The sequence below is a fragment of the Magallana gigas genome, chromosome 7 (assembly GCF_963853765.1).
Source record: "Magallana gigas chromosome 7, xbMagGiga1.1, whole genome shotgun sequence".
Taxonomy (NCBI): Eukaryota; Metazoa; Mollusca; class Bivalvia; order Ostreida; family Ostreidae; genus Magallana; species Magallana gigas.
In genome coordinates, this window is record NC_088859.1 from 4242505 (window position 1) to 4267496 (window position 24992).

The 24992-nt window shown below is 36.1% G+C and overlaps 1 protein-coding gene across 11 annotated transcripts; it reads left to right on the forward strand.

Annotated features, from left to right (window-relative positions):
• The first annotated feature begins 241 nt into the window (after positions 1 to 241).
• LOC105318499 (high affinity 3',5'-cyclic-AMP phosphodiesterase 7A) lies at positions 242 to 22733 on the forward strand. Of its 11 annotated transcripts, none has more exons than XM_011415673.4 (14): positions 242 to 451; positions 14849 to 14909; positions 15339 to 15413; positions 15548 to 15690; positions 15946 to 16009; positions 16125 to 16220; positions 16430 to 16530; positions 17558 to 17689; positions 17825 to 17916; positions 19826 to 19907; positions 20144 to 20209; positions 20443 to 20539; positions 20980 to 21060; positions 21699 to 22733. In XM_011415673.4, the coding sequence occupies exons 1-14, from the start codon at positions 257 to 259 to the stop codon at positions 22595 to 22597; spliced, it is 2184 nt and encodes a 727-aa protein (XP_011413975.3). In that variant the 5' UTR covers positions 242 to 256; the 3' UTR covers positions 22598 to 22733. The 11 variants fall into 11 exon arrangements, with proteins under 11 accessions (XP_011413975.3, XP_065923292.1, XP_011413982.3 ...); XM_066067220.1 differs by lacking the exon at positions 242 to 451 and adding an exon at positions 1383 to 1484; XM_011415680.4 differs by lacking the exon at positions 242 to 451 and adding an exon at positions 6360 to 6563.
• The last annotated feature ends 2259 nt before the right edge of the window (positions 22734 to 24992 follow it).

Sequence of the window (24992 nt, forward strand, 5' to 3'; positions counted from 1 at the left end):
CGGTGAACTAAGAGTGTGCGAACGTACTGTCGGGGAAATATATCCTGGTGCAGAATCGGTTCAGCTCTACCGGTGCCCGTGCGACTGATGGACAGGCGAGCTTCATATCCGACGGGACTTTATTTACGTTTAGGGAGAGTTTGTGATACTTAGACTTATAAAAGATGTAGTTCTGCACTCTTTCACAATGGGTCATTAAAAAATACGTATTTTATATCCTTTCCGTGGCTAAAAGCATGTACCACTTAATCGAAACATGATAGGAACGAGTTGTCTTGCCTCCAACAGATTGATTGCAAAAATTGCTATGGAAGTATGTAGTCCCGACTTACAGTGCATAAACCCTCGACAACTAGATCTGCAGGTGCCCCAGAAAGCATTAGGGAGGAGAGGCGGCATTTCTTTTGGTTCCAGTGACAGTCACGTTAGTTTGACAAAGCCGCGATTTGAGGTAAGAGTTTGCGAATTGAACGGAAATGGACGAGAGGGCTTTGATCCACACATGTTTGGTGATTGTGTTGTGTTAGTCGGTGCTAGTTAGTATTCTCTGATTGCTGTTTCGAGAGGCGAAAACGTGAAAATTATTGATATATTTTTATCTTTGAGGGACCGTCAATATTTTTTCACTTTGGATAGTTTACAAGGTATTTTGAAATATACCAGTACATCACCTGTAATTTGATACTACTAATAGGCATTTTGAGCACTAAGAGGATTTCGATAACTGTACAATTAAGTATTGAAGAGTTTTGTTTAATTGAAGTGCTGCTTAGTATTTGGTAACCCAAAATCATTTATAGTGATTTCTTGATGAGGTTTAATTTAAGTGTTCCGCATAAGTTTTATGATATTTATTCCTTCTGTACATGTAAATGAACATGAGAGAGAGAGAGAGAGAGAGAGAGAGAGAGAGAGAGAGAGAGAGAGAGAGAGAGAGAGAGAGAGAGAGAGAGTATTCTGATAATGATTTGTCCAATACTAGTAAAGGTATCCAGGTATCCATGGACAAAGGTAGATAAATATTTGGTGAAGGGAGTAAATAATGTTGATTGATTTCTGTTTAAGATCCTCTTGAGGTTGTTTCACTGATATGATGTTACCCAGAAAATTATAAATGTGTCCAAGTGCAGTAGATGAATGATACTAAAAATTAAAAGTATTCTAGAGAGGTTTATCAAGTTTTTGAATCTTAATTTTTATTTGCAAAATATACAATTCTCATAAACAATTCTGAAGCTTGCTCTTACAAAATATACAATTCTCATAAACACTTCTGAAGGTTGCTCTTATAACCACAGTAAAAAACTTTCTGGTGATGAATATGTGATGTCCTTGAACTAATACACAGTAACTCCTTAACTGTCTCGTCAACGTTGTACAATTCATATTCTGTTTAAATGCGAGTTGTGTTCACACAATACCATCCCATCACAGAATCCAGCTGCTGGGATTTAAAGTTTGGCGTGTTTATAAGGAGTCTCAGGGTAATTAATGTTTTTTTCGGTAATCCACAGAATGGTTTGATATATCAATCATAAAGATTAAAGTAAAGTCCTTTTTGAAGGTCATTTTCAGTGAGATTTAGTTTCTTTGATGACATTCCCAGATGTAACCTGCATGTAAACCGACATGGTAATCTTTGAGGTAAACTTATTATCAAGCTTCTCGTGTTCTAGACAGCCCTAGATCGGAAATGTCACTAAAGAATTTGTACGCTATACCAGTACCCACTGCCTTTAATTGTAGCATTTAGAGAAAATGTAAGTTGAAGTGTGGCTGCCTTTTTTAGTTCAAAGCTCAGTTAAATTCAGAACTCAAATTGCTACAGTTATTAAATGTTGTGATTTTCATATGGCATGAGTTTAGATGTATTTTGGGTAGATCTGTATACACTACCTGGGTACAGATCAGTATAAATATAAGTTCATGTGAAGTAATGCTGGTCTGCAAAGATGTAAAGTCACAGATCACAGTGGAATCAAGACAATTGGGATGTTTTCTCTGTTGTGTTGATAGCTGATTAATGTATCTGTTAGTATAAGGTTATTTATTTTTTACCTTGTGATTGTCTTTATCAGACCCAAGTCTTTCTCAATGTGATATTAAACTTCTACTCCATGTACTTCACTGATGAGTTGTAATATCCAAGCCCTCCCTTACTTAAATAATGCATATGTTGAAGCTTCCCAAGAAATGTGCAAAAATCCAAGAGGCTTTCATTAGTACGGATATTTCCCCTCCTGAAAGGTTGAAAGCCCCAACCCTTATCAATCATCTCTTTCCAAAACACTACGCACATATTTGCAACTCTGTGGTTTTTGATGAATTGCTAATACACATTTTAATTTGATCCAATTTATTCCCTGCACAGATGAGGGAGTTATAATTCTTTGACGATTTATGAATTATAGATTTGATGTAATTATTTCAAGGCCGCTCATGATTGATGTTTCAGTCTTTTTTCTCTATAATGGTTCTTTACAGTACTTAAATGTTAATGTTTATATTACCTGGAAAAATACAAAGTATGATGATCTGTCAAAAGAAATGTGTTACCAAGTGTAGTAATTGCATACCAGGTAATTGATTTAGAAAGAGAAGCCAAGTACTTATGTAATGTCTGGAAAATCTGATGAGTTTCATTGGTAAATGCAAGATGAACATGACCTTGTAAGATTTTTTATATCAATGCTTTGTGGAAGTAAAAGTGCTTAGTGTTATGATATATCAGTGCTTTGTCTAATGATATATTAGTTCACTGAGTAATGATATACCATTGCTTAGTGTTATGATATGCTAGTGCTTAGTGTTATGATATAAAATTGCTTTGTGTTATGATACATCAGTGCTTTGTGTAATGATATATCAGTGCTTTGTTTAATGATGCATCAGTGGTAAATGTAATGAATATTCAATGAGATGCTAACTCAGTGCTTTGTGTTAAATATCAGTGCTTGGTGTTATATCAGTTCTTTGTGTACTGATATATCAGTGCTTTGTGTAACAATATATGAGTGTCTTGTGTAATGATGTCTGTGCTTTGTGTTATGATATGCTAGTGTTTTTTTGTAATGAACCTGTAGTGCTTTGTGTGATGACATACCAGTGCTTTGCATACTATTGCTTTGTATATTGATATAGCAGTGCTTTGTGTGTTGATATATCAGTGCTTTTTTATGATATTTTAGTGCGTTGTGTATTGATATATTAATGCAATGTGTTCCTAATATTTTAGCTCCATGTGTTATTATATATCTGTGCTATGGGTTAGATAGATATATCATTGAGTGTCTTGTTAAATGATGTATGATAGTATTGTGTTATAAGTCAGTGTTTTTTGTAATGATATTAAATTGCTTTTTGTAATGACATGCCGGTGCTTTATGTAATGATATACCAGTGCTTTTTGTAATGATATATCAGTTACCTAATTTTTGTACAGAAATGCATTAATTCTTTGGTCAGCATTTTTTTGATTAACCTCAGGTTGCTTTTCTCTTTCCCTGAACAACTGATGTTTATGAATGTCATAAGTATCATGTTGGAGTTGATCATGGTTTTCACACATTTTACAGTCTTTGTATTTTAGTCTAAGAATTAATTTTTTTTTAAATTGGCCATGTCACCCTTCTGTTGTTAATTTATTTAAGGAGAAGTTCAAGGTCATCTGATTTAAGTCAATTTTGATTTTTAATCATGTATGTGATTTTATAGAACCAAGGTACAAGGTAGAAATTAGTAAAATAGGTGAGAATGAATTGACAGTTTGTAACAGATTTACTGCTATTGAATGTATCGTGCTAAAGGATAATTTGACCAAACAAGACACCAGAAACGGGCATCAAAGTAACTAGGTAGTTACAGGCATGAAACTTAAAACTTGTGAGTTATTAAGTCTCCAGTGAGACCGCTAGATCTCTGTATTAAATGTTGAGGGACAACAGGCACATCTGTCTTTGTTGCATTCAACAGTATTCATTTTACATAGAAGGAAAAACCTAAAATTTTTATTATAGCTCCGACGTATCACAATTCAGGATTGTTCAAGTCTGTCCGAGATATATTGAGTGAGTATGATGTGAGTATGCAGTACATGGGGCTCTTTCTGTCTGAGATGTATTGAGTGAGTAAGCAGTACATGGGACTCTCTCTGTCTGAGATATATTGAGTGAGTAAGCAGTACATGGGGCTCTTTCTGTCTGAGATATATTGAGTGAGCAGGACATGGGCCACTTTCTGTCTGAGATGTATTGAGTGAGTAAGCAGTACATGGGACTCTCTCTGTCTGAGATATATTGAGTAAGTAAGCAGTAATGGGGCCTGAGATATATTGAGTGAGTAAGCAGTACATGGGACTCTTTCTGTCTGATGTATGTTGAGTGAGATAGCAGTACATGGAGCTTTTTCTGTCTGAGATATATATTGAGTGAGTAAGCAGTACACATGACTTTTTCTGTCTGAGATATATATTGAGTGAGATAGCAGTACATGAGACTCTTTCTGTCTGAGATATATATTGAGTGAGTAAGCAGTACATGGGACTCTCTCTGTCTGAGATATATTGAGTGAGTAAGCAGTACATGGGGCTCTTTCTGTCTGAGATATATTGAGTGAGCAGGACATGGGCCACTTTCTGTCTGAGATGTATTGAGTGAGTAAGCAGTACATGGGACTCTCTCTGTCTGAGATATATTGAGTAAGTAAGCAGTAATGGGGCCTGAGATATATTGAGTGAGTAAGCAGTACATGGGACTCTTTCTGTCTGATGTATATTGAGTGAGATAGCAGTACATGGAGCTTTTTCTGTCTGAGATATATATTGAGTGAGTAAGCAGTACACATGACTTTTTCTGTCTGAGATATATATTGAGTGAGATAGCAGTACATGAGACTCTTTCTGTCTGAGATATATATTGAGTGAGTAAGCAGTACACGGGACTCTTTCTGTCTGAGATATATATTGAGTGAGTAAGCAGTACATGGGGCTCTTTCTGTCTGAGATATATATTGAGTGAGTAAGCAGGACATGGGGCACTTTCTGTCTGAGATATATATTTAGTGAGTAAGCAATACATGAGACTCTTTCTGTCTGAGATATATATTGAGTAAGTAAGCAGTACATGAGACTCTTTCTGTCTGAGATATATATTGAGTGAGTAAGCAGTACATGGGACTCTTTCTGTCTGAGATATATATTGAGTGAGTAAGCAGTACATGAGACTCTTTCTGTCTGAGATATATATTGAGTGAGTAAGCAGTACATGAGACTCTTTCTGTCTGAGATATATATTGAGTGAGTAAGCAGTTTATGGGACTCTTTCTGTCTAAGATATATTGAGTGAGTAAGCAGTACATGAGACTCTTTCTGTATGAGATATATATTGAGTGAGTAAGTAGTACATGTGACTTTTTTCTGTCTGAGATGTATTGAGTGAGTAAGCATTTCATGGGGCTTTTTCTGTCTTATATATATTGAGTGAGTAAGCAATACATGGGACTCTTTCTGTCTGAGATATATTGAGTGAGTAAGCAGTACACATGACTTTTTCTGTCTGAGATATATATTGAGTGAGATAGCAGTACATGAGACTCTTTCTGTCTGAGATATATATTGAGTGAGTAAGCAGTACATGTGACTTTTTTCTGTCTGAGATATATATTGAGTGAGTAAGCAGTTCATGGGGCTCTTTCTGTCTTATATATATTGAGTGAGTAAGACGTACATGGGACTCTTTTTGTCTGAGATATATTGAGTGAGCAATACATGGGGCTCTTTCTGTCTGAGATATATTGAGTGAGTAAGCAATACATGGGACTCTTTCTGTCTGAGATATATTGAGTGAGCAGTACATGGGGCTCTTTCTGTCTGAGATATATATTGAGTGAGTAAGCAGTACACATGACTTTTTCTGTCTGAGATATATATTGAGTGAGTAAGCATTTATACATGGGACTCTTTATGTCTGAGATATATTGAGTGAGTAAGCATTTATACATGGGACTCTTTATGTCTGAGATATATTCAGTGAGTAAGCATTTATACATGGGACTCTTTCTCTGTTTCTCACCTTGGGAGTTGTTTCTTGTTTTGCTGTTTCGTGGTGTGACACATGTGATGTGTATATCTCCCTTATAATTTATATAATAGGCAAACCCCATCATATGCTCTGTGTATACTGGCTGAAACACTGGGATTGTTGTTGACTAAATGTCCATTGCTGGTTGGTCTCTCAAGAAATCTTGATAAACAAGAGGCATTGGGACAGTTAATGGCTGTACAATATGCAGTGTGATTAAACGAGTACTGGGGCGCCATGTATAAAGAAACTCAAAGTCAAGGATGCTACAGCTGTGAAAGGCTTAAGATGAGAGTAGACATAAGTTATCTATTCATATGTTCTCCAATTTCATTACAGTGTGTTCACACCTCTAAGTGTGAGAATTAACATTCTATTTGATAATCAGACTGGAACTCTACACAAACTGCTGCACAAAATGGAGCTTGTTTACCAACCTAATTGCACCAGACCACCTGCAAGCTATAACTTCTTTATCTGGCAAATGTAAGTGGGATATTGCTAATTGCTATAAAAATTTGCCTTACATGTTAATAGTAAATACATACATATATTATATACAATTTCTTTTACTCTACATAATAACACCCCCAACCACACACACACACTTCTAAAAAAAAAAGGGAGAAAAATAAGAAAAAGAAGCAAACTCAAAATGTAATCATTTGTTTTTGAGTGGTTTAGGTTAATTATAGCTTAAAATCACCACCAGCTCAATGACTAAGTATTGAAGTCATATACCAGGAAGCCGTTAGTGAGAGTAAACAATGGAACAGTATACAATACACAGTGTGCTGACTGTACAGTGAGAGAACATCAAAGGCAGCTTGTTGTACGATGACAGCCCTTTGTCTGCTGACAACGAGTCGAATATGATCACCTGACAAGACAATCATTACCTGATTTCTGGAGTTGTCAATTTCTCGGCAGATCATTAGTTGATTTATTGGGGGAATTGATTGGAAATCATTGGCTCAATGGAATTAAAAAAACACAAAAAAACCCCAATGATCAGACAGTATTAAAGCTTGTGTAAACTACAATGGAGGGCTGTCATGTAACCTGAATTAGGACGATGTGAGATGTGTGCAGGTATCAGCAATTGGTGTTTTGTAATCACTGACCCCTGGTGCGGCCGGCATTTGTATCCAGGCCACAGTATTATGTCATTCTGACCACTTTGTTGTCGGACAGGTGTCATTTCTCTCCTACCTGTGTAAAAGTGTCCAGGCAGAGGAATTGAATGTCTAGGGAAACGCGCGTGTGGCTTTATAACAAAATTAATGTCACACAACACTACATGACTTTATAACAAAGCCAATGTCAAACATTGCTCTTTCATATATTCCTGCATCTCTGGATAAAAAAAAATATCAAAGTTGGTCACCTGCTTTGCTGTGTTAAATCTGTCTCAACAAGCCATGTTTAGAATATCTGGTAATAAAACAATTCCCATTATTTTGTCTGAGTAATATATTAAAACATACTGAAGAACAGACTGATCATGCTGCCATACCTATGGCTGATGGAGCCTGGTTCTGGGTTGTGGTTCCTGATTGTTGGTTCTAAGATTTACAAGAAAACCCTATATATGTACTCTCTGATAGTCCAGTGTTGATAGCTCATCTGGTGACTTATAGATTGATGCCTGACATTGTAGAGAGCTAACAGAAGAGGTGAGAGAGTTATGGTACTATTGTTTTCAGTAAGTATGTAAGGTTCAGATTATAACGAGCTCAGCCACCCCTTGTGCTGGATTATAATGGGTGTGACATTAATTCCAATGGCAGCAATGTATAATGATGTGACGGCTTACTTCAATGGAAGTACTTCATCTGTCGAGGTAAGTAGGTTGTTGGGGACAGGAAATCGGAGCAGCCTCAATCTCAGTAGCAGAACTGTGTAAGAAGTGTCAGAATTACATCAGCTTGCCAATCTTACCTGTTGACCCTTATTAGTGGGTCGCCTTATAGGAAATAGCCTCCATCCATTAACATGTGCTTCAGCAGAACAGAAACTGTACTAATTTCTTCCTTTGGATCTTAGATTTTACATCTTCATGACATGGCATTGTGATTCCTCATGCAGTAATGCTGTGACTGACCAGGAAAGGTTTGTGAGTTATTATTGAATGTATTGGATTTGTACAGACCACAGATTAGACATTGCCATTAGATCAGGTGTCATGTCAGCTGGCATTTATAGGTTGGAAGCCCTGGTTTTTACAGATTTAGTACATGTAACATTGCAAGTATTCAATATTGGTAGGCTGCAGTTTGATTGGCTAATTAAGTAAAAAAGTTTGTAATTTTTAAACTTTTGTTTCCAATATCAGAATGACTTGATTGTGCCGATTTTAAAAACTCACAAATTTATTGATGGGGACAATTTGTTTTTGTTATTTTCCGTATATATTATGATATAGAAATTTGAAATACCAGTACATGTATAAGTAACGAATTCATAACTCAAAAATGATACTACCTGGTAATAATATTTATACAAATAAAAACTGTGTCTTTTAGATAAAAACATGGTGGTTTTTTCAGCATAAACTGCTCAGGCAAACTCAGTTTATTGTTGTATGAATTTAGATGCTATCAAATTGATTTCTGTAGTTCTCAGTTGTAATAGCTTGATTACGCCAAAACAATTCCTTGGTACAGTGTATATCATGACTCAATGTCTTATTCATTCTTTAAAAGCTGATGTGGCTTTACTTACATTTGCTTCTCTATAACTACATTTCATATGTCCATCAAACCATTTTGTGACATTATACATTGTATTTGGAGTTTCTCATTCAGTGGTTTAGTGGAATTTATTCATGTCTTCTCCTGTTATAGGTTTGTATTGACATCCTTTCCTTATCATGGTCATTTGTGGGATGACATTGTACTTGATATGAATTGTGTGAGGAAATGAATTTCATTTACATTAGAAAGAGTTAATAGCTCATAAAGTGCATTGTATTGTAGCAGAATTATTAGTACCTACTAGATGTATGTGTTTAAGGTGGAATAACACATCATCACAAAATGGCTGACCACTGATCGAAACACCATTTTGTTTTATTAAAAGGATTTTATGGACTGAAACATGTAACTTACTCCAGAGCCGAGTGGATAAAGTGTTGGACTTGTGATTCGTACATCCCGAGTTCGAATCCCGCAGGGGCTTTTATCGTTACTTACTGGAATAATTATTTTAGATATTCATTTTTTATCCCCAAACTGCAAATTTTTCGCTTATTTGACATTTGTACAGTTTATTTATCATTATATCTTTCATTATCAAAAAATTTCCTGTTAATTTGAGTGACTTTTTCCAGGTGTGTTATTCCACCTTAATGTCACCAGAGTTCCATTTGTTTTCCTTGTAATACCTATACAAAGCTGTGATGGGAGTTAGGTGTAGTTAAAATCTTCATGCAGGTACCGCAACTTCTAGGAAATGATTGTAGGTTCTTGTGCAGGTTTTGGTCAATAAACTTTTTTGACATTTCCCCCTCCCCCCCCCCCCCCAAAAAAAAAAAAAATAATAAAATTCACCTCTAATTTCTAAGGACTCTAATAGTATGAAAAATGATGAATTGATACAGTGAAATGGAAACAAGTGGATCTCTGGGCATTGGTGATGTACTCTTAAGTAAACACCATAATACGAGAGTATCATGATTATACAGAGCACCTGTTAATACTTGGTCAGATTTCAGTAGCTTGTAACTATAGTATTGGTTGTTATAGGTAATTTCATTAACGGGGCTAGTTATTGGTGTGGATTATAAGGCAGCTGCTGACCTGGATAATGGACAGTAAAAAAGCCCTCAGTTCTACAGAGAAGATGCACTTATGTCTGAACTTACCCTTTTGATATGAAGGAGGCTTTCATATGCTGAGTCAGACCTTGACATCAATTTGTCATGTATAGTAAACATGGAAATTGTGTCAAGCTTTTACAATGGAGTGTAGGGCTTCATTTGCCTATCTGTGTCTAAATCTTTATTGTAGAGGCTCATTGATCACAGGGTAAATTGATATGTCTGAGAGATCTGGACCGTGAAATGAACCGGAGACAAATCAGAACGCAGACTAAGGAAATGAAGCTATCATGTCACATGGTCATTTGAGGGGTAAATCGGAACTTTGATGTAAAAAAAACAGTGACATTGTGAAAAATGTGCAAAAAATGAACAGGGTGGCACTGATCAGTGGTGATAAAAAAGAAACACTTTTTGAGTCAATTTTTTTAAAAAGCATCTTGCTGTGTCTACCCCCCCCCCCCCCCCCCCCCCTCCCCCACCACCAAGCTACAACTGCCATGATTTTCCATTCCTAGACACAGTTCAGTTTCCAAAACAATCAACACCTTACACTGTTCCTCAAGCTTAACTTTGATAAAGGTAACAAGAGGGAGTTGTTGAGTGGATAGTAAATGTTTGTGTCAAACTGTGCTGTTCATCACTTAGTTATGGGTGTGAGGTTGTCCTCAGACTGTTGACCCCTGACCCTTGACCCTAGGGACTCCGATGATCCTCCCTTGATCCTCCTCCAACAGCAAGCAACAGAAACAATAGAGTGCTAATTACCTGGCACTTATGTAGAAACACCTGATGGTCATTACAAGGACCATTAAGTGGCGACTTCAATGCTGATTTGGCCAGAGCACGACCAGTTCTACACTGGAACAGCTTGTAACAGCTGACTGGGCCTTTTAAACTTCTTTTTTCAATGCCAGATTAAGTTATAATCTGAAGTAGACTTTTTCCCTATCACCTGTCAAGACAACAGGGTAAGTATATACCAGCTATTGTAAATTGTGTACTCTTGTAACAAAAGAAGCAGGGACTTCTGATAAATTTCCTCTCCTTCTGAGGGCTCTGAAAAGTGTATTACCAAGTTTGTGTTGAGGGGAATTCTGTAATCTCTATCGTGGATTACACACACATGTATAGCCCTGGGAGAGAAGTCAATCAGTGACCTGGTGAGGGGAGACTGACCAGAGTGACCCCAGCAGGTGCCCTCCAGTGATAAAACTCCCCCCATTCAACTTGTGCTGTTTACCCAGAGGTGATAGTATTGAGGAACCTTATCTAACCTTTATAGTGAGGGGAACATGTTGCTTGGGGAGGGGAGGGTTAGGGGGCCCCTCAAGGGGTAAACCTGCAGTCATCTACAATCTGTGTGAGCAGGGGACAGCAATTGACATTAGTATTTGGGAATGTTTGGTTGACAGAAACCAGGAACCCAGGAAGGACTGGTAAGTACTATGTAGCACTGCCAATTGAGTTCCACCTAACTTCACATTTACCATGCATATTCAGAAAGAATTTTTAAAAATAGAGATACAGTGAAAATAATTCAGTTTTTAGTGTTTGCACTACAGAATTTCATGGAATAAAAAAAATTGCAGAGAGAGAGAGAGAGAGGATCATAAATCAATGGTTGATTGTCAGAGCGAATAGCACATGCCAGTATCGTCATTAGGATAAGTGAAGCAGTTGTAATGAAGCGTGGACCCAAGCGATGAGAGCTGAAGTGAGTTTGGACACCCAAGGTCATTGTCTGACTCTGTTCCCGGGGCGGCTCTAGAGTGGCCTTGTTGTTGTTGTTTCTCTATCAGATCCTGATGTTTAGGATAAACCTTGTTGTGTACACATAAGTGTGCAGCCTGATAAATTTGATTCATGATTAACAGAGAGGCACCCACAGAAATCGGTCAGGATTAAGATGCTCTTGTGTGCGTGATGTAAAGGGGGCACAAATTCAACCTTCACCACAAGGAATTACCCTTTTAAAGCTTCAATTGGTGAGAATTTCATACTTTTCAGGGAACTTATACGGAAGTACTAGAGTATATGAAATACCAGCAAAGGGAGAATTTGTTTGTAGTTCACAACGAAACCTGGTTCATTAAAGTGTTACATCATCAGGTCTCTAAGGTTTGTAAAGTCAGAAGACATGAAAGTTTAATCACAGAGGAGAAGAATTTGGTGTGTGTAACCAATACTGAGACGAGATATTGGCTGCAGTGTTAGATCTGATTGATGCTATGTTAATGTCTGAGGGGGATTCAAATTAATGCCAAATCGGAGGATTGGGTGTTCAGTCTTGGGGAAATTGAGTTGAGTCTTGACTGCATGTATGTATGTATGTCTCACTGAAAGTTGATTTATGTTGAGTGTAATCAGATGAGTGTGATGTAGGAATGTCTTCTATGTGATAGAAGCCTCTGATTAAATTTCCCGATGCCTGACTGACTCTTTATTAAGTGCAAGGCAGTCATGATATGATTTATAGAAAAAAATCGGCGATGGGAAAGAAAAACACACCCAGCACCGAGTCTTCTTTGGAGTTGTCTGCGTCATCGTAGAATTAACGGTACATTAGTGGATACACAAATTGTGTGTAATGTAAAAGTTTGACAATCAGGCCTCTCGCTCGAGTAAAAGCATATATTAGCCTAATCATATTTTACCCCTCTATCAATATTTTAAGAGTCGTAAGAAGACATTTAAATCCAGGTGAAAGAACTGGCTGGGGCTTTTTAAACGAGCCTGACAGCAAGATCCCTGTCAATGGTGGGAGATAAATAACCACAGACTTCAGAAAGGCCATTATATCATCTGATACTTAACAGGTGCCCTTGCAGTCACTGATATGACGTCTCTGTGGACCTAGATATTGTAACATTTTGGGTAAACGTCCAACTGTTACAAGCTATAGCTCTAAGTAATGGCCCAGGACAGTAGGGACTAGAAGGGACACACTCGCGCTCCTGTCTATGTTGTGTAGGGCTCTCAGTTCATTGTATGATATACTGGCTTATTCCATGGATGTCTGTTTATTCTGCTCTTCAGAAAACAAACCCCAAAGACCACTTCTTGTAGAAGATGAATGTGTATTAGCAGCAGGGGTTGATTCCTTGACTTGTAGCCCTCAGTGTACATGAGGACATGTTATGTAGCTTTTTCAGCATCTGTAAAGAAACACTGGATCATTTTGTGTAGAATTCTATCAATTCCACTCTTCATGCACAGCCTGCACAAGAGAGAGGCAGGAACATAGGGAAACAAATTGATTGATCAGCCGATTTCACACAATCCATACTGACTGTCATCTAGTTGTCCCTGCTAGGTCCACAGACTGTGCTGGTAGTTTTCTCCTGGCTTCATACACAGTGAGGTATGTAAGCAAACAGTTTTATTTTGTCCAATTAAACTTCGGATCAACTAGAACTAACTGAGCAACCCATTCTCAGGGTTAATAATATTAAAATCTCTGTGAGTATAACTGCTTACCAGTAGTATACTGTGGTATAAAATATATCAGTATAACTGCTTACCAGTAATATACTGTGGTATAAAATATATCAGTATAATTGCTTACCAGTAATATACTGTGGTATAAAATACATCAGTATAACTGCTTACCAGTAATATACTGTGATATAAAATATATCAGTATAACTGCTTACCAGTAATATACTGTGGTATAAAATATATCATTATAACTGCTTACCAGTAATATACTGTGGTATAAATTATATCAGTATAACTGCTTACCAGCAGACTAGAAGGTGTTTTGCCTGGTACCATATTCAGTTTTATGTGAATTCAAGTGAAGGCTTTTGAGGCTAACGATGGTGAAGTGCATTAAAAAGATGATGGAATCGAGTTGGGGGGGGGGGGGGGGGGTAATTTGTGTGGTCTGTGTTATTTAAAAGTTGTACAGTAAGGTAAATGTCTTGTTAAAATATGGTTAGTGAAATATTCTGTGCAGGAATATGTTTTCTAAGCTAAAAGATAAATTTATCAGATATTATTAAGTATCCAGTATTGTACGATTGTCTAACCCAAGCTGTAGGATCACTGCTCCAAGATTCACAGTTTTACAGTATAGTTTGGTTCGTAGAGATGTACACTGTATTACCTGTATAATGGCGTTTATCTCGGTGACAACAGAAACACACCTTACAGAGCTTGTTGAGGGGACCCCTCTCAGAGATAACTACTTGACCTTGTTCTATATAGTTGTACATCACTATAACCAATTAACGGCCCCATTAACTCTAATGGACCAAGTTTACGTCCAGTCAACCTTGTTGCGACCTCAAGACCTTTCATGAATTGTGATGTAACTTGTGTTTTGTTTTCATTAAGAGGACCTAATGGAGGTGGCCATTTTTTGACTGATTTGATCTCTATATGGTATAAATGAAATGAAAATAACCAAATTTTAAATGTAAAATATTTAGATTTTTGACCATTTAGTTAAGCACTACACATTTCCTTGCAAGTCCCCAGCTCCCCCTAAATAAACCCTGACCAGGGGACAGAAACCATGAATTTCTGTTGATTAGAACTTCATATTATGATGGAATTTTCTTCTCTCCGTGATGTGCAAGTTCATTTGCTGTATGAATTACCTGGTAAACAACATCCTCCAAGATTGGGGTGTCAAGTCGGAAGTTCTCGCCTTTCTCTGAACAATAATTCCCCATGTGCTTTGCTAATTCAATAACAGAGCATTTGATCTGAGTGACTTAGCAGTGGTAAATCACTGCATCAGATCGAGGGCTGGAGTCAAGAGGTTCCTGCTTGCCGATTTTTTTTTTTTTCTTACATTTTATGCATAGGAATTGTCGTTTTAACCTTGTGCCTTGTGTTATGCAAGTTGAATTACATTTGAGATGTAGTCAAGTAAACAGCACTCTCTTTGGTGTAATAAGATAGCGTCCTTGAATTGAGTATTTTATTTTTTTGGTTTCAGAGACGAGGTGGAATCTCCTTTGGTCAAGACGACAACAATGCGATTTATGTCAGGATGCTGGGTATGTACAGCACTACACACCGAGGTGTGCTTACGTCTGGTTTAATACCATGATTTAATGATATAAGATGTACAGGGTGCATACTGATTGTGTACTTATGTCTGGTTCATAGCATAATTAAATAATTCATACGTAAAAGCTTTGAAAACAATTTGACAAAAATTGACCCAACATATATTAGTTGTGATTTGACAGATTTCTGTGTAGTAGATGTGTGTGAAGGTCTTCTCCTTCTCTCTATCTGGTTTTACACCAAGATTAATTACCACCTGATACTATGCTAATTGATATCTCACTAATGAGATGTAATTAACAAGATTCAATCTCAGTTTGACAATGTCAAGGAGTGCACAGCATTCTCGTATATGCCATACTGTGGATGTTGAGAGCTCTATATGCATGACATGGTCCTGTTGTTTACGTTTGAAGGTGACGTCCGATTGAGGGTGACACTAGACACAGAAAAATCAAACCTGCATCCTCAAGATCGAAAGCTCCTGGAAAGTAGGTCAAGTTTATAAGATTAACCTCATTCATCAAACGTTTTAGGAGTTGAACTTATACTGCATTGCCATGAATCAAATCAATTAGTGTTCATTTCTCTTGTGGTAGTTAACATTCTTGCGTTTTATGTTTAGGGTTGCTGTCAACAGACCAAAAATCACGATTATCGTCACGTTTTCAAAGTTTTAACAAACACCGGCGGAAACGCAGTGCATCAGAGAATGCCTCTCGCCAGCTTCAGTCCCTGTTGGATCAACAGTACTCGCAGCAAGCGCAGGTAAATTAAGCGACGGTGACATTCATTATTGTGGTCTTAGCTTACAACCATTGAGGCAAAAGTAGCCATCTTATGAGGCAGGGGTTGCTGAATTTTTTTTGTTTTAAATCTTGTGTTTTAATTATTTGATGTGTACATTTAGGGGGAGGGGTTATTTTGATACCTTCAAAATGTTGTTTGATATATATTCAGAATTAGACTTTTTGACAGAGTTGAAAATTTTGTTTGATTCAAATCAACTTTTTTATTCTTCAGGAGTTGATGAGCCAACTAAATGTGTGGAACTTTGATATTTTCAATTTAGACATTTTAACCGGGGGTAAGTGTCTTATGTTGCATGTTGCTGGTTCAGCTACGTGGCCTGCCCTGTTGCTGAATATTTGACCTCTCTTTGATTGCTATGCAGCTTTTCAATAACACTGTGCTTTTTGCAGGGAGGTCGTTAACTCATGTTGCCATCCATTTATTTAAGAAGTATAACCTAATCTCTGCATTCAAACTGGACTTCATTCAACTCATGCAAACATTTAGTAAGTAAACATAGGTAATCAAGCAAATATTTTCCCACAATTTCATCAACAAATCAATACCAGTAATTATAATTCATTACAATATCATCTTCAAATTCGTATGTTAAGATATGAAACAGAAGATTAATGTTGTATTACAAAATAAAATTGACATCTGGTCCACTTATTTTTTTTATAATATAATTTAACAATTTTCACTCTGTTTTTAGCCCTGATTGAGAATGGTTACCATGGAAGCAATCCTTATCATAACTCTGTCCATGCTGCAGATGTCACTCAGGCGATGCACTGTTACTTACAGGAAGTGCAGGTTAGAGGTCAAAGGTCAACCATCAAATAAACACTCACAAATTTACCTAACGCTGATTTAGAAAATTCAAAAACTCTTGAAAAGCAAAATTAAATTAATCAAGTCTTTTTCTGTACTGGTTATATATAAATTAATTTTGCTGATCCTAGGATGTTGGCTGTATAAATCACTCACTCAGGAAGCGCAACTGACATATAGTTGATCAGATGTTTTGATTTCTCAGTAGTAGATGCATCTTACATTAAATAGATTTGAACACTGATGCATTGATTTCTCGGTAGTACATGCATTTTAGATTAAACAGATGGCAGATCGGATGGATTGATTTCTTGGTAGTTAGTATACTTGACTTGACTTGAACTCTTACAGTGTACTTGGAGAGAGGACAAACATATATTGTTGATTGTTTACCCAACAAAGATACAATGCCCCCTCAAAAAGAAGTAATACAGATTTAATTAGATTGCCCAACATGGCTTAGGGGGTTTAACTGGTGAGAGAGTTGAAGAGGATAGTGTATATATTTAATACTTTAAGAAGATCAGTTTTACTCTGCTCTGTGTGCAGGTTGTGCCAGGGTTATATCATAGGATAACCTTGCATGACCAAACAGTGCAAAACATTAGGTAACTTGTCACTAGATGTAGGACATCATCAACAGTTTCTCAGGAAGGATTAGTGACACAGAATGATGTTAGCTGACACAGAATACAGAGAGTACAGTTAGGCTGTTCTGATTGTAGTTGTATTCACCATTGTGTGGACGAGTCAGTGAACGGGTCCTTGACCACGTATTACACACCGTCGGATTTGCCAACAATGTGATAAGGGGATAAAGAGACACTAGATTAATATATGGTTTTCCCAATCTGTAAAAAAAAAATGCATGGTGTGCATGCATTTCCCACACACATCATTATATGAGGAAATAAAAAAAAATTGATACAAGTATTTTATCTTTAAAATTCATGAACAAAATAAAAGAGTTGACCACCATGTTCACAATTTGTTTTTGTTTTTCTTGTAGTTAAGAAATTCAATTCCAAAGTTTGAGGTCATGACCTCTCTGCTGGCAGCCATGACACATGACCTTGACCACCCAGGGGTTAACCAAGCATTTCTAATAGCAACAGCTAATCATCTTGCAGATCTTTATCAGGTATTATACAATCATGCACTTAGTTCTGTAATATTTGGATCATTTTTAACCTGTGCATTATTTTTGAAGCGTGTTTTGGAGTTGAATAAAAATAGATAGGATTTATCAATCAGAGATTGACTGTGTTAATTACAGAATACCTCAGTGTTAGAGAATCATCATTGGCGCTGTGCAGTCGGTGTTTTATATGAGTCGGGACTATTCAACCATCTTGACCAAGACGTATGGTAAGCACCGAGATCCCTACTTCTGTAGAAACAAATGTTATCTTTATATAACACTAAGATCCCTACTGCTGTAGAAACAAATGTTATCTTTATATAACACTAAGATCCCTACTGCTGTAGGAACAAATGATATCTCTATATAACACTGAGATCCCTACTGCTGTAGGAACAAATGTTATCTCTTATATAACACTAAGATCCCTACTGCTGTAGGAACAAATGTTATCTCTATATAACACTGAGATCCCTACTGCTGTAGGAACAAATGTTATCTCTTATATAACACTAAGATCCCTACTGCTGTAGGAACAAATGATATCTCTATATAACACTGAGATCCCTACTGCTGTAGGAACAAATGTTATCTCTTCTATAACACTAAGATCCCTACTTCTGTAGGAACAAATGTTTTCTTTATATAACACTAAGATCCCTACTGCTGTAGGAACAAATGTTATCTCTATATAACACCGAGATCCCTACTTCTGTAGAAACAAATGTTATCTTTATATAACACTAAGATCCCTACTGCTGTAGGAACAAATGTTATCTCTTCTATAACACTAAGATCCCTACTGCTGTAGGAACAAATGATATCTCTATATAACACTGAGATCCCTACTGCTGTAGGAACAAATGTTATCTCTTATATAACACTAAGATCCCTACTGCTGTAGGAACAAATGTTATCTCTATATAACACTGAGATCCCTACTGCTGTAGGAACAAATGTTATCTCTTATATAACACTGAGATCCCTACTGCTGTAGGAACAAATGTTATCTCTTATATAACACTAAGATCCCTACTGCTGTAGGAACAAATGTTATCTCTATATAACACTGAGATCCCTACTGCTGTAGGAACAAATGTTATCTCTTATATAACACTAAGATCCCTACTGCTGTATGAACAAATGTTATCTCTTCTATAACACTAAGATCCCTACTTCTGTAGGAACAAATGTTATCTTTATATAATACTAAGATCCCTACTGCTGAAGGAACAAATGTTATCTCTATATAACACCAAGATCCCTACTTCTGTAGGAACAAATGTTATCTCTTATATAACACTAAGATCCCTACTGCTGTAGGAACAAATGTTATCTCTTCTATAACACTAAGATCCCTACTGCTGTAGGAACAAATGTTATCTTTATATAACACTAAGATCCCTACTGCTGTAGGAACAAATGTTATCTTTATATAACACTAAGATCCCTACTGCTCTAGGAACAAATGTTATCTCTTCTATAACACTAAGATCCCTACTGCTGTAGGAACAAATGTTATCTTTATATAACACTAAGATCCCTACTGCTCTAGGAACAAATGTTATCTTTATATAACACTAAGATCCTTACTGCTGTAGGAACAAATGTTATCTCTTATATAACACTAAGATTCCTACTGCTGTATGAACAAATGTTATCTCTTCTATAACACTAAGATCCCTACTTCTGTAGGAACAAATGTTATCTTTATATAACACTAAGATCCCTACTGCTGTAGGAACAAATGTTATCTCTTATATAACACTAAGATCCCTACTGCTGTAGGAACAAATGTTATCTCTTCTATAACACTAAGATCCCTACTGCTGTAGGAACAAATGTTATCTTTATATAACACTAAGATCCCTACTGCTGTAGAAACAAATGTTATCTTTATATAACATTAAGATCCCTACTGCTGTAGGAACAAATGTTATCTTTATATAACACTAAGTAAGATCCTACTGCTGTAGGAACAAATGTTATCTCCATATAGCACTGAAATCCTACTGTTGAAGTAACAAATGTTATCTCCATATAGCACTGAGATCCTACTTCTGTAGGAAGAAATGTTATCTTTATATAGCACATGTATTAGATAAATCTGAATAATTTTAAATTTTTTTTTATTAGGAACCAAATACTGGGACAGCTTCGTTCATTGATATTAGCTACTGATATTACACGACAACAGGAATTTCTTAGCCGGTTTAAGGTAGATATTTTGATAACCTGAAGTACTTTGCTTGAAGTCAAGAAGTTTTAAAATGGACCATTATAAATATTTTTTACTGTCAAAACAACTTAATCTTATAAATTTGTATTAGTATTACATATATTGTACTAGTTTTACATATATTGTACTAGTATTACATGTACAAAGTGCGGTAGTATAAAAGTACATGTTATATGCTTATTCCAAAAATTAAATTCATCATGACGGTATTTCAGAAGTACCTGGATGATAAAAACCTAGATTATAAGAATGATTCGCAGGATCGAATCTTTTTATTACAGGTAAGCTGACAATTTTTTATGATAGAAGAATCTATTTTAACCTACCCGGTACATTTTGAAAATGATTGAATAAAAATGATTATTTTTTATTTCGTAGATAAAATATTGATAATTTGTAACCATATATATAATTCTTAAAATGTTTGAATTTGATGTGTTAGAAATTAAAAGAGGGATTTACTTGTAATTATCAATTAAGAATCAGTTGAGTAGAGTTTGATACATTATTTTAGATAGCCTTAAAGTGTGCTGATATAAGTAATCCGTGTCGAGAGTGGAGTCTGAGTAAACAATGGAGTGATCGAGTCTGTGATGAGTTCTTTAGGCAAGGTGAGTCAGTGATGAGTTTTTTTTGGTAAATTAAGTCTGTGGTGAGTTCTATAGACCATTTCAGATGAGGCCTTTGGCAGGATGAGACAAGGATTCAATTTAATTAATTTGTTAAATGCAATTCTATGGGCAAGTTTTGTCAAGTGTTTGTTGTCAGGTATTAAAACCTTCTAAGATTCCTGTAGACTATGTGAGTTCTATTGGCATCAGTTTTTAGCATGATGTGAATTTTATTTAGAAGGTGTAGTCACTCGAACACCTTCAGTTTCATGTTTATAATACATGTACCAGTAATAGTGCACCGATCTTTCAATCATTAATTTGGAAAATTGATGACCATGTACCAGTAAGTCGGGGGGAAAAGGACCACCACAAATTGTCATTCTGATTACAAGATGTGATGCTAATTTTATAAAACCTCATCCTTCCTCATTTTGTAGGAGACTGCGAGAGAGAGTTACAGCTTCCTGTGACTCCTATGTGTAACAGATTAACGACCACCACAGCCAAAATACAGGCTGGTATGTTATGTTACCACTAATTAAAATACAGTGTTAATTTACCTCTAAATGAAATATAGACTGTTAAGTTATTACTAAATAAAATACAGCCTGGTAAGTTATTACTGAACAAAATACAGCCTGGTAAGTTACCAATTACAAGTAATGAAATACAGGCATGTACATGTAATACTGTAGATTCCTTATTTTACGCGAGTACTTATTTCCGCGATTCAACGGTTTTCCATCAAATCGCGAGAACATAATATCGCGAATGCCGAAATTTTATCATTTTTTCATGTAGTTTACATATGTCTAAAAATTAAAAGCGAGATTTTAAAATTCGTGAGACGGGCTTCTCGCGATTTTACGCGGATATTAATTCCTCGCGTTTAATTAGGAATTTACAGTATACAAATAAATAAAATACTACCTAATAAAATACCAGTAAATAAAATACACGACAGTAAGTTACCACTAAATAAATATATAAAGGCTGTCATCAAGTACATTTGTTACGGAAAGTCATAGAAATATCAAAGGCAATGAACTAGCATTTATTGCACAATTCAGAATTTAAAATAAAAAGTTGGAAAAAACTTGCAGAGAAAACACTTTGAAAATTATTGATTACCATATGTTTGTTGATTCTGTTTCAGGGTTTATGGAATATGTGGTGAACCCGTTGTTTTTTGCATGGCGACAGTTCCTTCCATCAAAGCTCAGTCATACGATGCTAGATAATGTTGCTCAGAATCTCAAGCACTGGCAGGATGTGATCACGCGGGAAGAGGAGGGAAACAAATCCAAAGACTCGGACGAGGAGGTGGTCAACGAGGAGGAGAGGAACGACACGGTGGAGGACGGCAGGCTCCCCCTCAACTACATCCATATCACCGACGAAGAGAGTAACTCCCTGTGTACAGACAGTCGCCGCGGCAGCTGTAGGAGTCTATCCCCTGTCCGAGAAATCACGGAAAACGGCTGGGATCCTGAGCAGAGGCGACACAGTATGCCTCCTGCGTACATCAGGAGGGAAATTACTTGTGTGACGATTCGTAGAGATAGTGTTCCAATGGCTCAATATATAAGGCGAAGGAGTCTACCCACAGCCATGTTGGTTCAAACAAATTCTCTAGAAAAACTCTCTGGGAAATTATCTGCCCTTGCCCAGCGGCACAACATGGCAAACAAAAGTATATCTATGGAGGAGTTGATGTCTCGTCCCAAGATCTCTAATCTGACAGCCAGTTATGAAACAAACTTACTGGCCAGTGGCCTCTCCGTCGTGACGGACCCATACTCAAAATCCCACAGCAGCATTGTTCGATTTCTCACAGTACCTCAGAACTCTTCTGACCCACCTCATGACCCTAGTCACCAAGCAGACTTGAACACATTCCCATGGTCAAGCAATAACTGTGCTCAAAACTGTGATCAGCAAAATAAACATCTAAATGATTCAGACTGCATCAAAGTCAAACGTATCAGTGACCCGGACTGTATAGGAAACCTGAACTTAGCGGGCACTTCCTCAGTCCTACCCAAAACCCACTAGTCTTTCATTAGTATAAACCATTTTTATTTGTAAAAAATGAAAATTTAAAAGGGTAATTATTTACAATTTAACTAATATGAAATTTATATATATATATATTTATATCTACATTAAATAAATTGTTGTCATAGTTTTACATATCTTAATACTTTATTTAAGTGTTCTAGAGGAGTTGTTTTGTTTGTTCTCAGGGATGGGGCCCTGACTAATCTCCAGTTATGGGTATATTCAGTTTGTGAATAAAATAGATGTTAACTAAAAGGATGTTGCAAGATGATGTGAGCATATAAGCTTAAATTAGAAAATTAAAAAATATCATGAATAGGATTTTAAGCACAAGTGTATACTGTATACAGGGTTATTTTTGTGTGTGTAATTTTCCTACACTTACGCTTGCCACGTCTTGAATTAACCCAAACAAGTTATGTTTAAAGAGGGATAATTTGAGACATTGGAATTCGCCCAGTCTTAAATTCCCCCACTGATGAGGAGCAAAAGGGGTGAAAACTAGCGAATATTTCCCTTAATATACAATATTGATAAGAGAAAATGACAAACACATTCAAGTAAAAAGGATTGGTATTGATAAAGGGGCCCTGACTTCATGTTTTAAAAAAAGGATGATGAAAGCAGCCACTTTTTTATATGATGAATACATGTAATAGAAAATCTGCCATGATTTTGATAATTTTAAAACAAAACTTCGTAATGATTGATGCATTATCAATGATTTTGTACACCCTCTTACATTGAATTTTGCTGTGGTTTGTGACTCTGTCCTTTCAGTGGATAAAAATAAATAGAATGGATGGACCTTAGTACAAGAGACGATATGTATATAAGGAATTAAACAGTTCAGACAAAACTGGTTTACATATCACTTGACTGTATTAATTATCAAATTCTCACCAATTGAGGGAATAGTTTATAACGATCAGAAATGAAATCTGGTGACTTTGTAATAAAACTTATAAATACTGTTTTTTCACAGATGAAGGTTTATGGCATGTAAAGTCATGTTGATTACACTTACCGGAGGTTATGACATGCGATACAAGTAGTACAAACGAGGAACATGATGAAAGGATAAGCAAGTATACACTAGGTAAACATCATTAGTTTTAAACTTAACTAAACTTTAACATTTTTTTCAAGTTAAATATGAGCACAGTGAGGTACATTTTTCTCCATTTACATATAGATAGAATTTGACAAAATACATTGACCAGCTGAAGGAGAAAAATATACCTAAATGCGCTTATGTATTTGATAATGGCGTAGCTAAACTTCTACAGGGATTGAATGTACACAGTGTACCCCTACCATAAATAACAATGCGTACATGCAAAATAAAAAGAGAGAAATTTCAAAATTTGTTTTACCAATTTACTACGGCAGTATTTCACATCCTTCTTTGATTGATTGATGGGGAGTTTTGGGGTTGGGATGCTAATAGGAAGAATAATGTACCATGGTATTGTTTTATCAACAAAATTATGCCATAATAATGATGTAGTGTTCTTCCATTAGATAGACTCTATTATATCAAAATTAAAGGATGCAGGTGAAGCAAGAATTATCTGCCCTTGGTATCAAATGTAAACCATTTCCATTCAACACTAAAAATATGTAAACAGTAAAAGGTATTTCAAATTCTAATTCAGAATTTATATCAAGATCCTAAAATATACCTTAGATGCCACTTGTTGTCCAATCGTTCCATTAGCACCTAAATTTATTATTTTTTGGACAATGAATATAGTACATGTATACTAAATGATATTTCAATATAGCATTGAATCATGATTTTTTGAAGTATACACTCTCATAACTGCCGCTGTGTGTGCATACAAATTGAGTAACGCGTGTTAGCGCGTTATGAAAATTTGTATGCACACACCGCGGCAGTTATGAGAGTGTATACTTCAAAAAATCATGATTTAATGCTTATATTTACATTTTTTCAACTTCTTGCCTTGTCTGCAAATGTGATTCATGCCTTAAAATTCCTATCTTATTCTAAGGGTAAGTTAATATTAATGGAAGAGCCACAGTAACAGCCACAAGCGTGAACTTTGATTTTCGCTTGTGACGTTGCAGTTTGCAGCGTTCAGCGTTTGTGACGTCATAATAAAACTCGTCAATTTGACCTTTGACTACTTGTTGCATTTAGAGGCATTTGAAGATCACAGAATTTAATGGGAAAACACAGTAGAATGTAAATATACGATTTTAACTCCCTGATTAAAAAACATGTGGTATATATATTACAAATGTATATTTGTAATTGACTTTAAGCCAACAATTATTCTGTATATATTATAATACTTTTAACAGTAAAAATGGTTACATTGTATTTGAAGTTTTTCATGTTTTTGCACAAACTAATATTTGT